At 46.0% G+C, this 17,074-nt stretch overlaps 1 protein-coding gene across 2 annotated transcripts; it reads left to right on the top strand.

The window, feature by feature from the left end:
• Positions 1-934: 934 nt before the first annotated feature.
• LOC136639746 (putative protein-lysine deacylase ABHD14B) lies at positions 935-16,231 on the top strand. 2 transcript variants are annotated; one of them, XM_066614221.1, is made up of 6 exons: positions 935-1,009; positions 2,160-2,242; positions 3,026-3,128; positions 10,268-10,503; positions 11,784-12,025; positions 13,409-16,231. In XM_066614221.1, the coding sequence occupies exons 3-6, from the start codon at positions 3,106-3,108 to the stop codon at positions 13,589-13,591; spliced, it is 684 nt and encodes a 227-aa protein (XP_066470318.1). In that variant the 5' UTR covers positions 935-1,009; positions 2,160-2,242; positions 3,026-3,105; the 3' UTR covers positions 13,592-16,231. The 2 variants fall into 2 exon arrangements, with proteins under 2 accessions (XP_066470318.1, XP_066470319.1); XM_066614222.1 differs by lacking the exon at positions 3,026-3,128.
• The last annotated feature ends 843 nt before the right edge of the window (positions 16,232-17,074 follow it).

Raw genomic sequence — 17,074 nt, 5'->3', positions numbered from 1 at the left:
TGTAACTGACCAATGAAATGTCTCCAAAGCGAAATGTATGTGTTTCAAGGAGGGAACCCCACATTGTAATAAGACTGAGTGGAGGCAGATGCTCTGCGCTTCTGACATAGCCCATTTCTAAAATCAGGAGATTGCGCATACACATCATGGCTTGTACCCCGTAATGGATTTTTCCTCCAGAAACTTGTCCAATTCCTTTTTAAAGGCGTCCAGGCCAGATGCCGTCACCACATCCTGTGGCAAGGAGTTCCACAGACCAACCACATGCTGTGTAAAGAAATATTTTCTCTTATCTGTTCTAACTCTCCCAACACTCAATTTTAGTGGATGTCCCCTGGTTCTGGTGTTATGTGAGAGTGTAAAGAGCATCTCCCTATCTACTCTGTCCATCCCCTGCATAATTTTGTATGTCTCAATCATGACCCCCCTCAGGCGTCTCTTTTCTAGGCTGAAGAGGCCCAAACGCCGTAGCCTTTCCTCGTAAGGAAGGTGCCCCAGCCCCTTAATCATCTTAGTCGCTCTCTTTTGCACCTTTACAACTTAATCACGAGAGCCCACTTTTGAAATGAAATAACCTTTAAATTTCTTCTTGCTGTAAAAGCCAATCTGCCCATTATGTTGCATTCTTTGCACCTCACACAATGCTATGTCAGTGAGATCCTGGAATCAGGGCAAGCTTCACCTTGCAATATTAGGCTAGCACAATATCTTGGTCCCTGATGACCTATTTATTCTGACTGTGTTAGGTTGGCATGTGTGTTTTTATCCCTGCAAGATCAGTAACTACTGCTTTCCTGGTTGGCAAAAATCAACCCAGCACCCAGATCATTGACAACCCCAGGGAAGCAAGAGAGCAGCACTAATAGCAACCACTTTTTTTCTTTTTCCATTGCAGTAGCTCATTAGCATTTTTCAGGCTCTTCCCAAGAGAATAATATTTTCTTACTTCTTCACCAAGATTTGGGAGATAATCACCAGCACCTGCTAACTTCTTGACAAGGCAGAAAGGGTACATACTGTTCATTTGCTTCTTACACCACAGCGACCAAAATCAAAATGAGCAGGGTTATGGGGATTCAAATAGATATTAAGAGCGTTGCTGGTCACACTTTTTCTTGACTAAAGTTTCTTTCCATGCCATTAGCAGAAGCCTGACAAGTGGAAATTCAACAGGGTCAGCTTTTCTTGGCATAGAGGTTACAGTAATGGGAAAAGCAGAATTTCTTGAATTTCTGCCTAGTTACTAAAAGTAGCAAAAGGGACAGTTGAGCAGCCACATCACTGTGCAGGCTCTGTCCCTGCTTGGGTAGAGAGCATCTTGCAAGATTAATCCATCATTTCATAACCTCCAGGCTTCACTACTTCCATGCAATCTATGGTTTTACCCTTGAAGATAACATGTTGCCACCCATCTTGTTGAGTGTGTGGCAGGGAAGGGGGCAGGGAGTGTGATCAGCTGATTTTATTCCAACTGTACAGCAAAGCAGACTTATAATAACTCACCTATCAATAAAACATCTGTCTATACATATGAAGCATTTTTCAGACTTGGAAAGTGCTGTGCAAATGATGAATATGGTTAAATGATGTTTGCATGAACAAGCATAATGTATTCTCACCATATCTATGTTCATGTAATATTTCTGTACCCAGTGAATCAAATGTGTGCTGGTCTTTTAGGTATGATGTGATTCTTTTATCTGTTTATGTGATATGCCTAAGGATGATCAAGTTTCTAGTAGCGGTAGTTTTAGATAAAAATGAAGATACTTCAGCACACTGTACTTGTTCATGGTTTTTAAAAAAAGTCACAATTCCCCCAAATTAAAACTCTATTATTATTTTTAATCAGCAAGTGAGTCTGGGTTGATGATGTTTCACATTCCACACATCACTCTTGTCGAATACACACACCTTAAATTCATTGATCTTCGTGGGAATTTCTGGTCTACTGAAATTAATGGAACCACTTGAAGGGGCTTAATTAAGGAAGCAAATTTGCAAATCAAGGAAGCAAATTTGTAAAGAGTAATTTTGCTTATGTCAGCGTTATGTTGCTACTTGTGCCCACCAGATGTCGCTAATGTTCTGGTGCATTTTTGCCTAGAAATGTTGTAACTTTCCTCTTCTGTTATTATCTTTTCTGTGTCGTGCGTCAGGCTTCCTTTAGCACCTTTGGACTCCGGAAGCGCAGGGAAGCCACAGATCTTTTGGTGATCGCTTTGTCATCTGTTCCTGACAGGTAGTATATCCCGATCCCTTTCACCTTTTTTGCTTTGTAGACAGAACAAAGTTGGATAAACTTCCCCCCTTCCTTCCTACATGCCCTCTTGTCCTGGCCTTTTCCCAGAGAGCCCTTCAGCTGTTCTGTGCATGGATCTGGGCTCTTGCAGCCATCATGACATGGGATGGGTCAGCCTATGTCTGTTTCCCCACCTCCCAGTGCTTCCTTTGCACAGGAGGGTGAAAGCACATGGGCGCTTTCCCATGGAGCAAATTGTTTTTTGTCTCCTCCCAGAAGTAACTTGTGAAACATGTTAGATCAGTGGTTCCCAATGTTTTTTCACTTGTGTACCCCTTAGCAGCCCATTTCCATAAATTGTACCCCACTTATTAGCAAAATGTTTGTGTTGAATACAGTTGCTGCTACTTCAAATTTATCTGTTTTCAACTACTGAGCCATATCTGATAATATACGTACAATTTGATGACCAGAAACTATCAGTTGGTGGGGCTTTCGCAGCCAACTAGCTGCCTTCGTTCCTGCCTGGCAAGAATGCCAGCCCTGCAAGACATTCTAATACAGACCTGCCTTTTTCCACCATTTTTCAATTCTTTTTTGAGTACTCCTGGAGATACTGGCAAGTACTCCTGGGGGGGCACATATCCCAGGTTGGAAACCACTGTGTTAAATTGTGACTCAAAAAATGGATCTGACCCACTTCCTTTCTGCTTTTCTACTGGGTGTAGGAATATACAGAGTTGTGAAAATCTGAACTAACTGCCATTTCCCTGTACTGTTAAGGAGCTGAGGTTTAAGCCTGCTTGGACTTCTCACCCATTTCTCAAATCCCAGAGGTGTTGTTTACTTAGTGGGTGAGGGAAATGCAATCTGAAAGTGCTTGCAGGTGCTCTCTTTGTTGTTTATATTCCCCAGAGTAAAATGAGCTCCATAGTTTAGTCCTGGCAAGTGAATGCCACAAATAGCTTTGGAGTTCTCACACATGTATTGGCAACCTTCAGTCTCGAAAGACTATGGTATCGCGCTCTGAAAGGTGGTTCTGGCACAGCGTCTAGTGTGGCTGAAAAGGCCAATCCGGGAGTGACAATCCCTTCCACACCGGGAGCAAGTGCAGTCTGTCCCTGGTCTGTCTCCCTGGCTATGGGCCTTCCTTCTTTGCCTCTTAGCCTCAGACTGTTGGCAAAGTGTCTCTTCAAACTGGGAAAGGCCATGCTGCACAGCCTGCCTCCAAGCGGGCCGCTCAGAGGCCAGGGTTTCCCACTTGTTGAGGTCCATCCCTAAGGCCTTCAGATCCCTCTTGCAGATGTCCTTGTATCGCAGCTGTGGTCTACCTGTAGGGCGCTTTCCTTGCACGAGTTCTCCATAGAGGAGATCCTTTGGGATCCGGCCATCATCCATTCTCACGACATGACCAAGCCAACGCAGGCGTCTCTGTTTCAGCAGTGAATACATGCTAGGGATTCCAGCACGTTCCAGGACTGTGTTGTTTGGAACTTTGTCCTGCCAGGTGATGCCGAGGATGCGTCGGAGGCAGCGCATGTGGAAAGCGCTCAGTTTCCTCTCCTGTTGTGGGCGAAGAGTCCATGACTCGCTGCAGTACAGAAGTGTACTCAGGACGCAAGCTCTGTAGACCTGGATCTTGGTATGTTCCGTCAGCTTCTTGTTGGACCAGACTCTCTTTGTGAGTCTGGAAAACGTGGTAGCTGCTTTACCGATGCGCCTGTTTAGCTCGGCATCGAGAGAATGAGTGTCGGAGATCGTTGAGCCAAGGTACACAAAGTCATGGACAACCTCCAGTTCATGCTCAGAGATTGTAATGCAGGGAGGTGAGTCCACATCCTGAACCATGACCTGTGTTTTCTTCAGGCTGATTGTCAGTCCAAAATCTTGGCAGGCCTTGCTAAAACGATCCATGAGCTGCTGGAGATCTTTGGCAGAGTGGGTAGTGACAGCTGCATCGTCGGCAAAGAGGAAGTCACGCAGACATTTCAGCTGGACTTTGGATTTTGCTCTCAGTCTGGAGAGGTTGAAGAGCTTTCCGTCTGATCTGGTCTGGAGATAGATGCCTTCTGTTGCAGTTCCAAAGGCCTGCTTCAGCAGGACAGCGAAGAAAATCCCAAACAAGGTTGGTGCAAGAACACAGCCCTGCTTCACTCCGCTTCGGATGTCAAAAGGGTCTGATGTGGAGCCATCGAAGACAACAGTGCCCTTCATGTCCTTGTGGAAGGATCTGATGATGCTGAGGAGCCTGGGTGGACATCCAATCTTGGGGAGAATCTTGAAGAGGCCGTCTCTGCTGACCAGGTCGAAAGCCTTTGTGAGATCTATGAAGGCTATAAAGAGTGGCTGTCGTTGTTCCCTGCATTTCTCCTGCAGTTGTCTAAGGGAGAATACCATATCAGTGGTGGACCTGTTGGCTCGGAATCCACACTGCGATTCTGGATAGACGCTCTCTGCAAGTACCTGGAGCCTCTTTAGTACAACTCGGGCAAACAGCTTTCCTACAACGCTAAGGAGAGAGATGCCGCGGTAGTTGTTGCAGTCACCCCTGTCACCTTTGTTCTTGTACAGCGTGATGATGTTTGCATCCCTCATGTCTTGAGGTACTCCACCTTCTCTCCAGCAGAGACAGAGGATTTCATGCAGCTCAGTGACGATGATCTCTTTGCAGCATTTTAGGACTTCAGCAGGGATGCTGTCTTTTCCAGGTGCCTTGCCAAAGGCAAGGGAGTCCAGGGCCACGTGAAGTTCTTCTAGGGTTGGTTCACTGTCAAGCTCTTCCAGCACAGGCAGGCACTCAATGTTGTTCAGTGCTTCTTCGGTGACTACATTTTCTCTGGAATATAGCTCAGAGTAGTGCTGCACCCAGCGTTCCATCTGCTGCGCCCGATCCTGGATGACCTCGCCTGTGGCAGACTTCAGAGGGGCAATTTTCTTCTGTGTTGGACCTAGGGCCTGCTTGATACCATCATACATCCCCTTGATGTATCCCTATCCCATCTCCCTATCCACTCTGTCCATCCCCTGCATAATTTTGTATGTCTCAATCATGTCCCCCCTCAGGCGTCTCTTTTCTAGGCTGAAGAGGCCCAAACGCCGTAGCCTTTCCTCATAAGGAAGGTGCCCCAGCCCCACAATCATCTTAGTCACTCTCTTTTGCACCTTTTCCATTTCCGCTATGTCTTTTTTGCTCCCCTGGGGGCTGGGGCTAAGAATAGGCCCTCGGTTTGGCTGTACTTGTCGTAAGAGGCGACTAAACAGCCACCGGGTAGATGGGACTCGTCAGCCTAGGAAGGCAGCTCATCTAAGAGAAGGAAACTCTGACCTCAAACCTCCACTGCCTTGTGGCTACATCCAGTTGTGGAAAAGGCTTCAGGAGTCAACCTCGAGGCAAAATCAGGAGCCGGAGTCCCTTAGGCAGTTCATGGCTGAACACAGTCATGTTCTGGCAACTCCTGCGACGCCGCTGGAACCAACCGTATTGGCTTCTGCCTTTCCATTGGACCATTCCAGCGACGTGGAGAGGGGGGATTTGCTGCATGGGTAACAGCCTATCCTCCATACCTTCTTTACCCAGGCTTCGCGCACTGGAGAGGACACTCCAACTTCGCCATACGGCGTCGGCACAACACGGGAAGCAGCAGTTTACCGGTTATAAGTCTTTGCTCGATTGGCGTAGAGCATGACGCCAGGGGCTGCTTCCGACGGTGGGAGAGATCATTGCATCTCATTGGGCAGCTACCGCCCGCCTTAAGCTGGGCAGTCCCCAGCCAGTAAGGTGTTGCCTCGCCACGGTCCGTTAACCTCATGGGGTGCGTGGGGTTTAGGGTGAAAACCGACAAGCGGATCGACAACTCTGCACCATGCAACAGAAAACAGAAAACTACTGCCCTAAAGCTGGGCACCTGGAACGTTAGGACAATGACACCTGGCTTCTCTGATGACCTGCAAGAAATAGACGACGCACGCAAAACAGCTGTCATCGACATGGAGCTGAGCAGACTGCAGATGGACATCGTCGCCCTTCAAGAGACGAGGCTGCCAGATTCCGGATCTGTCAAGGAGAGAAATTTCTCATTTTTCTGGCAGGGAAAACCACCAAACGAAACCAGGGAACATGGCGTTGGCTTTGCGGTCAGAAATACCCTGCTGAAATCCATCATCCCACCTACTGTGGGAAGTGAAAGAATTTTGTCCCTGCAGCTCCAGTCATCAGCAGGACCTATCACTCTCATCAGTGCTTATGCACCAACTCTGTCGTCTCCAGCAGAAGCCAAAGACAAATTCTATGATGACCTGGCCACCACTGTCAAGAAAATCCCTGTAAAAGAGCCATTGTTCATCCTCGGCGATTTCAATGCTAGAGTTGGTGCTGATAACAGTTCATGGCCCACTTGCTTAGGTCAGTTTGGCACTGGGAGGATGAACAAAAATGGCCAACGCCTGCTAGAGTTTTGCTGTCATCACGGTCTCTGTGTCAGCAACACGTTCTTCAACACAAAGCCCCAACATAGAGTCTCTTGGAGACATCCAAGATCAAAGCACTGGCACCAGCTCGACCTGATCCTCACCAGACGCTCCAGCCTTCCCAGCATCAAGATCACACGCAGTTATCATGGTGCTGCCTGCGACACTGACCACTCCCTGGTGTGCAGCAGAGTGAAACTGCAAACAAAGCGACTGTATCACACGAAAAAGGAAGGAAGACCTCGCATTGATACCAGCAAGACCCGGGATCAGAGAAAAGTGGAGGAATTTGCACAAGCGCTTGAGGAATCTCTTCCAGGCCCGGCCGACGCAAACGCATCCAACAGATGGGAACATTTCAAGAATACCGTTTACAACACCGCCTTGTCCATATTCGGCAAGAAGACCAACAAGGCGGCAGACTGGTTTGAAGCCCACTCTGAGGAGTTGACACCAGTCATTGAGGAAAAGAGGAGAGCTCAAGCAGCATACAAGGTCTGTCCCAGTGAGCACAACCTGCAGGTCCTCCGAACTGCTCGCAGCAAAGTCCAACAGACTGCCAGGAGATGTGCTAACGACTACTGGCTCCAGCTCTGTTCCGAGATACAGATAGCAGCTGACACGGGCAACATCAAGGGGGAGTTCTCACACACTAATTACAAATAATAGCAAACGCAATCCCCAAACTTGACATCGTTTGCATGGATGCAAGCCTGCAGTTGGGTTTGGCATGCAGGTGCTTCACTTGATTACCGGCAGCTGGAAGTGTGAATTGACTCCACTGGAAAGGACTCTCTGTGTGTGTGTGAAGTGACAGAACATTCTGATCTGTGGCATTATATCCGGAATGGCTTATTTGCACATGCATGGCATCCCTTGATTTTGCATTCATAGAGGGAGGCCCTTAAGTGGTAATGAGATTTGCAAGGTGCAGGTTCCCCTTCACCATTGAGTACCCAGTCACTTTTGAGCTAGGTACTCCATGGGAACACTTGCTCATGTGGGAAACTTGTGTAGAATAGCCAGGGCCGGCCCATCCATGAGGCTAACTAAAGCTGTTGCCTCAGGCTGCAGATTGGGGGGAGGGCAGGGCCTCTGAGAGGAATTTTATCAGGGGGTACAAAGTTTCTTTTGGGTCCCTTTGCAAAGGAGGAGGGGTGAAACAGAGTGGGGGAAGGTGGTGATGGGTGAGCAGAATGGGGGCAAGGAGGGGCGAAACAGGGTGGAGGGAGGCTAGAGACAGCTGGATAAGTCTTTGGAGCGCAGGTCTACTAACCCATGTGGCATCAGTAGGGTACCCAGCATTCCCAGTCATGGTAGTGCCCCCAGCATCCCATGCAGGCAACAAGTCTGAGTAGATAGGAAAACATAAGAATTCAGGAAATTTCTGGGGCCCTGCCTTTGGCTCCTGGGCCCCCCTTTTAACCCTGGGCCCTTTACCCCCCTCTCCTTGGCCCTGGGGGAGGGTGTCTGTCTCTGACCACCTGCTTGCCTCCGCTATTCTTCTTCCTCCTTCCACTCCCTGGATTGGAGGAGGAAGAGGAAATGTGCAGTGGGGGAAAGAGTACTGAGCTAGATCTTTGGAGAATGGGAAGTGCAGAGGGTGGCACATTATCAGGTAAGGGAGACAGCATTTGGCACACTTCCTCAGGCTTCAGGAGGTCTTGGGATTTGCCCTCATAGTAGCTAAGAGATGGAGCTATGACTCAAGAAGGCCCAAGTTTGGGAGTTGCCTCTTCGCCTCGCCCTCTGCAATATGAGTGTCATCACATGGGGTTGTTATAAGGATTATGAAAAGGTAATATATATGAAGTACGGTGAAAGTGCATTCCAGCTGCTTGTTATGGATGTCTGACTTCTGCTATTTGTCTACCTCAGAAAGAGGCTTATTTTGGTGTGCTCCAAAATCTCCCTTCTACTGTTCTCACAGGCACTTGGGAGTTTCCAGAAGTATGCCCTTTCATTAAGCCCTGTGTCCTGTGAGCTGTCCATTTGCCATTCATCTCTTTACAGGTTCCAGTGTGGTACAGCACTTGCAGCTTCAGCTGGGGCCCAAAGTCCACTAAAATTGAGTGTTGGGAGAGTTAGGACAGACAAAAGAAAATATTTCTTTACTCAGTGTGTGGTTGGTCTGTGGAACTCCTTGCCACAGGATGTGGTGATGGCATCTGGCCTGGATGCCTTTAAAAGGGGATTGGACCAATTTCTGGAGGAAAAATCCATTATGGGTTATCCATGATTTGTATGTGCAACCTCCTGATTGTAGAAATGGGCTATGTCAGAATGCCAGATGCAAGGGAGGGCACCAGGATGCAGGTCTTCTGTTATCTGGTGTGCTCCCTGGGGCATTTGGTAGGCCGCTGTGAGATACAGGAAGTTGGACTAGATGGGCCTATGGCCTGATCCAGTGGGACTGTTCTTATGTTAAGTCTCAAGTCTGTGTGTGGAGCTGACAAGGTGAAGGAGGGGAGGGTGTGGAGAAAGCTAGTGAGTGGATTCCCCAGAAATCAGCTTCTTCATTCCATCATCCCAGAGCTTCCTTGCCTGCCTCTCCTGCCCAATAAACCTGGTGGCCTCTGGAAGTAAAGAAGCATTAGCAAGATTGTTTTACAACAGACTAGGCCTTGCAGCGAGAGGAGGCAAATCCGCTCCTGCATTTGCTTCTTCAGGCCCTACAGTTGCAACAGAAATTGTCTTGGAAGGAAGGGTCTGACCCCAGAACACTTTTCAAATAATGGGAATACCTTTTTAAGTTTTCTCTTTCTAATGCCTTGTGCCTAGAGCCCAGTAAAGGTTATCCACAACTGAAAATTTATTATTTATTTATTTGATTTATATTCCGCCTTTCTCCCCAAAGGGCACCGAAGGCGGCTGGTTTGGTGGAAAACTGATACTCATGTATTCCGTCCTGTATACTGTCATGTATACCGTCTTGTATTCTAATATAGTCACTCAGGCACAAGAGACATTTTCAGAGTAAAGAAGATGTCTGTGTAGACATCTAGAATTTGACAAGTGTCCTTTCAAAATAGGAAGAAGCGGGAATCCAATCCTCTCCTAAGTTACTACTTCTTGGTCAATTAAAGGGTCAGCACTGAGTTTTACACATGCATGAAAGCCAGGATGGTAGCAGTTCAGGAGTTGGACTCAAATCCCTGGTAAGCCATGAAGCTTCCTGGGTGACCTTTGGACACTGACTATCTCTTAGCCTCACCTACCTCACAGGGTTGTTGTGAGGACAGAAGGAAGGGAGGAACCATGTACACCACCCTGAGCTCCTTGAAGGAAGGGTGGTATAAAATTGTGAAATACTGTATTAATTTTAAAAAACGCTGATCAGACTTAATAAAAAGTCTGATCAGACTTAATAAAAAAGCATGCTTGGGCATCCATATTTGAACACAAAGTTTACATTGAAGATTTAGTTCTTGCTACCCAGTACTAGGAGCCCACAGAATGACGTAAAAGAGCCAAGCTTCTTTCCTCCCAAGTAGCTGCTGCCTAAAGTCTTTTCCTTTTCTGTTTTGTTTTCTTCTAATTTTGGGGTCTGGCCTCCAGATTTCCTGGAACAGACATCCCAGACGAGATGGCTGCCACACAGCTGACTGAGAGTACCATCGTTGTGGGTGGACAAACTCTGTTCTACCGGCAGGCCCAGCCAGCTCAGCAGGCCCCTCGGCTTTCTGTCTTGCTTCTGCATGGTATTCGTTTTTCATCAGAGACCTGGCTCAACCTGCAGACTTTGGCCAAGTTGGCAGAAGCTGGATATCGCGCTGTAGCTATTGATTTGCCAGGTACGTCCATTGGGTGAGGGGATCACCTCGGCACTTTGGTCTTGGCAGGTTGTTTGGTGGAAAACAAGGCTTCCAATGTGGGTGTAATTTGCAGTGTAAGAATATGGGTTTCCCAGGACGTCAAGAAAACAGTTAACTTACTCTTAGGCTAATTCTCGTGCTACTTTTAAAATGCGTACAAATCGCATACAAAAATGGTATGTACATAAAAATCTAATGATCACATGAGAACACATTTTGGTCTCTATGCACATATTGGAAAGCTAATGATCTCTTAGCTTTCAACTTGCCAAGGTGTGTAACAATACCAAAATATATATACATATGGACATAGTTCCATAATTTCCTTTATGCTTTGCTGTTCTTGAATATTTCCTCCTGGAATTAAGAAAAGGGGGAAAAAATTGGCGTTGATGCAGCACCAGGGAGTTCAAAGCCTCCCATCTTCAATAGCATTCTTCTGGGATAAAAGGCTGCTGAAAAGTTACACCTCTCTCCTCCCATGCTCTTTGTCAGCAGCCCTTCTGGAAAAATTGTGCCCTTAAGTCCCCTGGCCAAGACCCAGTAGTTCTGTACTTGTTTTTCCACTGTGCATCCAGGCCTGGCCACGCCATCTTCTCCAAACCATAGTAACAGCTCCATTTTCCTTTCTGCTCTGTCCAGTGGCTGTCTCTCCCAATCACACTTTCAGTTGGGGAGCCTCTACAGGAGAAGGATGGGGCATGCAAAGCTATAGTGAGCAGTAGCATCTCTAAGGTTTGCATCACCCAGTGAGGGAAGCCAGTTCATCACCCCCATGATGGACCTCCTCCCATGCAGTGGGCAGGGCAGCTCCCCTGGTAGTGAGTGTGGTGATATACCACTGCCCTGCTCCCACTGGTTTTTTGGCTATTGCTTTTGACAGAATAGAGATAGTTCAACATTGAAATTATGCATTGAATGGTATATAACATGATGCTATTATTTGAAAATACCAAGATTTTAAAAATTTTTGGCCAGTAGTGGTGTCTCCCCCTTGTGCATGTCACCTGGTGCAACCTGTATCTCCCAAGCAATGCCACTGGCAGTGTACAAATGGCGCAAGGCAGTTACTTCCAGATTCTTCCTGGAGGAGAGAGCTGCAGCTTGAGATTTTCCACAACTTGCTTATACCCAAATGCAGCCATTAGTTCCCTAGGAATGAATACATTTCAGAACTCTATATCTTTATATAGAGTTCCTCATAATTATTCACTTCCCAAGAATGTGTAACATAGAATGCCTTCTTTCTTGTGGTCTAGGATTAGGTCGTTCCATGGAGGCTGTTGCCCCTGCTCCGGTCGGAGAGCCAGCACCCAGCAGTTTCCTGAAGTCTGTCTTTGAGGCCTTGCAGTTAGACCAGGCCGTAGTGATCAGCCCATCTCTCAGCGGGATGTATTCACTTCCATTCCTCTTCCAGCACAGTGACCTGCTCAAGGCTTACATCCCAGTGGCACCCATCTGCACAGACAAATTCTCAGCCGCGCAATATGCCAGTGTGAAAGTATGTCTAAAAGCTAGACTTGGAGGAGGGAGGGGTACGCAGAGGTTACCGTTTGGACAGATTTTGTTTTAACAGACTGTAATTGAGAGAACCTGGGAGTCAACTGAGAGCTGTGCCTGCAATTTCAGAGTTGTGGGAGGAAACCTAGGTAGGCAGGTGCTTGTGTTTTCATACAATAGGCATGGATCAGCTATAAAACTTGAGGAGTGTTCTTCCATGGGCCACTGGAGGGCACTGCCCATTCTGCATTCTCAGATGCAGTATACTGTATAGAGAGTTAAAAAAAACACACACACACTCATATCTAGGCTTACTTACTGCCACAAACAGAGGCTGCTTGTCTTTGCACTCACTACCTGTAGTTCCATTTGGGTGAACGTCTCCAAGAACTGGGAATAGTGGGATGCAAGAATTCCTTCGCCTTTATTTCCTACTGTTCCTCATTAGTCTGAGCCAGGAAGATTTGAAAATCACTGTGATAAACTTCTCCCTGTTACTGAACTGGTGAGGCAGATTCTGCCAGAATCTTTTGCCTTGGTAAAGAGAGTTTTGCTTTTTGAGTGGTAAGAAAATGTCACTTTAGGAGCAGAGGGATGAAATTCATAACTGAACATCTCCTGAACTCTAATATACTAAAGGCTCTAATAAATGCCAAAGCACTTGATATGACCCTTATCCAGATTCCTAAGCTTTGGAGTTTCATCTTTTCCTAAGTGCTGCTGTCCTTTCCACTGTGCCCTGGACCCTTTTTTAGCCAGTGTGACACAGCAAGGCAATAGCTTTGACAACAGTGGGGGTTCCTTGTACTCCTATGAATCCTGAATGTCTCTGCTATGGGGATTCTGAGATTCTGCGAATATGGAAGAAGTTTGTTTTCTTTGCTAGGAGATTTCCTCTTGTACTTCAAACAGACTAGGAATGTTCCATTGCTACTAGTCAGTAACTATCTTTATTGCATTAACAGTAGATTAAGCACTAATTGTAAGATAAAGATAGTACCTAGGGATGTTAGCTTCCTGAAGTCTCAGTTTGGTAGGAAATGAGCAAAGCAAGTACAGTAGCTGGCAAATGCCAGTACTTGTCCACTGAGCAATGTTCGCTGAAAGTGTGTGTGTCAGGGGCTGGCTTCTAGTATATCACGGAGGGAGTTGACTGACCCTTATTTATGGGTAAGGGAGTATTATAATGTGAAAAGCAACCCAGGGTGTGCTTTCCCTTGATTATATGGTGCACATTCCATGAATAGGCAAAACTTGCAAGAAGGAAGACAGGCCTCTGCCCGTGTTTCACTTGAGGTCCTCGCTCTGATAGCATCTGGGAAGGGCAGAGTCTTTCCACTGGTTGATTTGATTACATGTGGCTTCTCTTCTCTCCTCCACTTAGACACCAACACTGATTGTATATGGGGACCAAGATGTCCAGATGGGGGAGGTGAGCCTGAAAAACCTGAAGAATTTACCCAATCACAAAGTGATGCTGATGAAAGGAGCAGGTCATGCCTGTTACCTCGACAAGCCAGATGAATGGCACCTTGGTCTGCTAGACTTCCTGAAGCACTTGGAATGAAGAGGCAGCTGTACCCTTCCAACCAACCTGTGATCAGGCAGTTCCATCTCTCTCTCTTTAATGCTCACTTTTTGGATATTATCTCTTTCTGAAGTTCTGTGAACAGTCTGAGCACCCTTTCTGGACTGTACTCTACAATATCAGAATTTTTTTAAAAAATTAGCAAGTGGATTTTACATGTAAAATGTGCCCATTGCCTAACATTTAATTAACTGCATAGTTACCACCCCAATTTCCACTCCTGTGGTCAGGAGATGTATAGGTCAAGCGTATGCACACTTTTTGTATTAAGATGTTAGGATCTTTTATACAGATTTTTTTGGGCCTATGCTGCAATTTCACCATCTGTGATGTGGCATGAAATCTACCACTGTGATCATGATAGTTTTCTCTCTTTTTATTAAACTGTACATAAAAGTTGGCACTGTGGGCTGACTGAAATAGGTATGATAAAGGCAGGGTCATGTCAATTTCCCAAATCAAATAGTCTTTCAGATCTAGTCTATCTTGGCTTCTGCTGAGACATAGAATCATAGAACTCTAGAGTTGGAAGGGATCTTGGGGGTCATTGAGTCCAACCCTCTGCTTAACACAGGTGGTGTCCTTGGCATCTTTTATCATCTTTTCCAGCAAACTTCTTTCTTCTTGATAACAGAACCTTATATTTCACTGTGGGATTCTACCCACACTTCTCTGTTTTGAAGCCTGTTGCCTTCTTATTTAGGGCTACAAAACTGTTACGAGGAACACACAAAGGTAACCAAGTGCTTGTGCTGGGCAAACATTTGGGACTTATGCCGACTTTACTCTCACAGTTTCTACACAACCTTCTTTGTGGGACAAAATCTTTAGCATCTCCTGGGCTACCCCTTTCTACATTTCTTGACAATACATTGTGTATGTTAAATACAACTTTCTGCCCCAGGAAGCCTGACTTGTTCAAAAGTTTGTGCCTATTTTATGATGTTCATGTGTTACATAATGTATTATGATCTCTGGCTTATGTGGTTAAATTTGACAATTGGGGAAAACATCTTGGATGTTTCATGAATGGCCTATAGAGAGATGTCATAGCACTATTTGTTTACCATTGTAATAATACAAAATAATAAAAAAAGGGGCTAGAGCAGCCATTTTCAACCTTTTTCAGCTCACGGCACACTGTCAAGGCACTAAAATTGTCAAGGCACACTACCAGTTTTTTACTTGCATTAAATTACTACATTACAATTAATTTTTAATTAATATAATTAATACAATTAAATCATTACATGACAAAGGGCACAATCCTAACCAGGTCTACTCAGAAGTAAGTCCTATTTTGTTCAGTGGGGCTTAATCTCAGGAAAGTGTGGTTAGGATTGCAGCCAAAGATTCACAAGAAGTTTGGAGAGTATGAAGTTTGGAGTATATGTGATTCTGGAAAGGAGAAAAAATGTTGTTATTAAAGTGTAATGCCAGAAAGTGCTGGCAAAGAGAGGTCAGACTGAGCACATAGTGGGGTGAGGGGAAATGAAGACACATGATTGAAAGAAGTGCAGGATTCAGCTGGAGTAGGGGGGAGAATGTGAGGAAAGTGATTCTGAACCTTTGGAAGGTGGGGACGAGTGAAGGGAGGGACAGTAAGAGAGGTGTTGATTGCAATTATGAGATGGGGGGAATGTGCCTGTGGGAGGGAGTGAGGTGGGGAGAAGTGCCAATTGCCTGCTCCTGTATTTAAGAAAAAAGAGTGTGACCAAAAGCCCAATCCTAGGCATGTCTACGCAGAAGTAAGCCCCATTATAGTCAATGGGGCTTACTCCCAGGTAAGTGTGGATAGGATTGCGGCCCAAAGCCGTTCCACTGAAAGGCGAAAGACAAGGCAGGGAGGGTGGCCTTGGGCAGTTGCAGGCAACTGTGGCAGGGAAAGGGACTTTCAGGGACCCTTCACCAGGCCAGCCAGTTCTTGGTCTGGTGGCCTCAGCAGAAGCGCTCCCTTCCGACCTGCTTGCCTGCTCCTGCCTCCCTCCTCACTCACTAGGGCTTCTCTAGCTGCCCAATCAGCATGTGGGGCAGACTTGATACACAATCCTAGGCATGTCTACTCAGAAGTAAGCCCCATAATAGTCAACAGGGCTTACTCCCAGGTAAATGAGGATTGGGTTGCAGCCTTCCTCTCACTGGCCCCGCGGCACACAAGAAGTGTATGCTTTGGCTGCACTATACTTGAATGATTCTCTCCTGGGTATAATCAAAGGGACCTTTGGGTAAGAGAACACAGTCTTTCAAGAATAAGGTTGGATCAGAAAAGTGAAGTAAGTCAGCTGTCTGGGAACTGCCTGGATATAATGCACAGAGGAATAATCCTGGAGATCAATCAAATGATTGAATTTTTTGTGATCAAATGAACAAAAATCTCTTCAGTTTTTGTTGATACATAATCTTCCAATCCAGCTAGACTGTATCTCTGTGACTCTTTCCCATGTTTCCTTTAGCCATGGGAGTCTGGAACAAATTTACAGCAAATGTGGGAATGCTGGGAAAAATATGGAGAGCTATGGAAACCACTCTGTGAACTACTTTTTGTAGTTATATAAGTGGTACAGAAATATTCTTAATGATGAAGATGATGATAATAATAAATCTGGTCTGTATTTGAAACTGTTCTTGGTGTTATCTTGTGGAAATGTAGAACACAGTTTGATTGTCATAGAGGAATCTCAGTCTCTCTCTTGGAGCAAAGGAAGTGATTTGGAATCTAGCATTGAGGTGTAGCCTTGGCTTATCCTTTGAGCAACAGAATGGGAGTCTGTTGAATAATAAGAAAAATGTCAGGAGTTGAGCTGTGAAGATTAAGATGGGATTGCCAAGGTGTAGGCAAAAAATGTGGGAATTAGAATGCATGGGATTCTCCTTGTTAAGTATTGCATATGGCAAAATTTTCATGCTCTTATACAAATTTACTCAGAAGTCAGTCTCACCAAGTTCAATGAGATTTATGTAACTGTGCATAGGATTGCAGCCTTACAGTGCAATCCTATGTGTCTACTCAGAAGTAAGTCCCATTGTGTTCAGTGAAGCTTACTCTCAGGAAAGGGTTATAGAATTTGCAGCCTTCTGGCCCAGTCCTATACAACTTTCCAGCACTGGTGCAGCTGCAATGCAGCCCCAAGAAAGGGAACAAATGTTCCTTTACTATAAGGAGGCCTCTGTGACTGTCCCCCCCCCCCCCAACTGCAGGATGCATCATGAGCTTTTTTGACACAACTGGATAGAATTGGGCTGTTAAACTAACTTTTTCAATACATTTGTCATATGCCTTGATTCAGCCTTGATGGTGCTTGGCTATAGCATGAATATATTGGCCTGAGTCCCAGTAGTGGAACCTGCCCTCATTGTGACCCAGGGCAGGTCTGTGACATGCTGCCTCTGGGCATGCCGCCCCCTCTCCAGCACACTGCATCCCCCTCCCCAGGATACTTCCCCAGGCCTAACGGAGCCTCA

Source organism: Tiliqua scincoides, chromosome 2 (assembly GCF_035046505.1).
Source record: "Tiliqua scincoides isolate rTilSci1 chromosome 2, rTilSci1.hap2, whole genome shotgun sequence".
NCBI classification, from domain to species: Eukaryota; Metazoa; Chordata; class Lepidosauria; order Squamata; family Scincidae; genus Tiliqua; species Tiliqua scincoides.
Note: the sequence above shows the minus strand (reverse complement) of the source record. Positions and strands in the feature narration are given on the sequence as shown.

Excerpts from the sequence above, each read along its gene's own strand:
- LOC136639746 (XM_066614221.1), top strand. The coding sequence starts at position 3,106 with ATGCAATCTGAAAGTGCTTGCAG. Across the intron at positions 3,129-10,267 it reads CAATCTGAAAGTGCTTGCAG|ATTTCCTGGAACAGACATCC; the intron begins GTGCTCTCTTTG and ends TCTGGCCTCCAG. Across the intron at positions 10,504-11,783 it reads TGTAGCTATTGATTTGCCAG|GATTAGGTCGTTCCATGGAG; the intron begins GTACGTCCATTG and ends CTTGTGGTCTAG.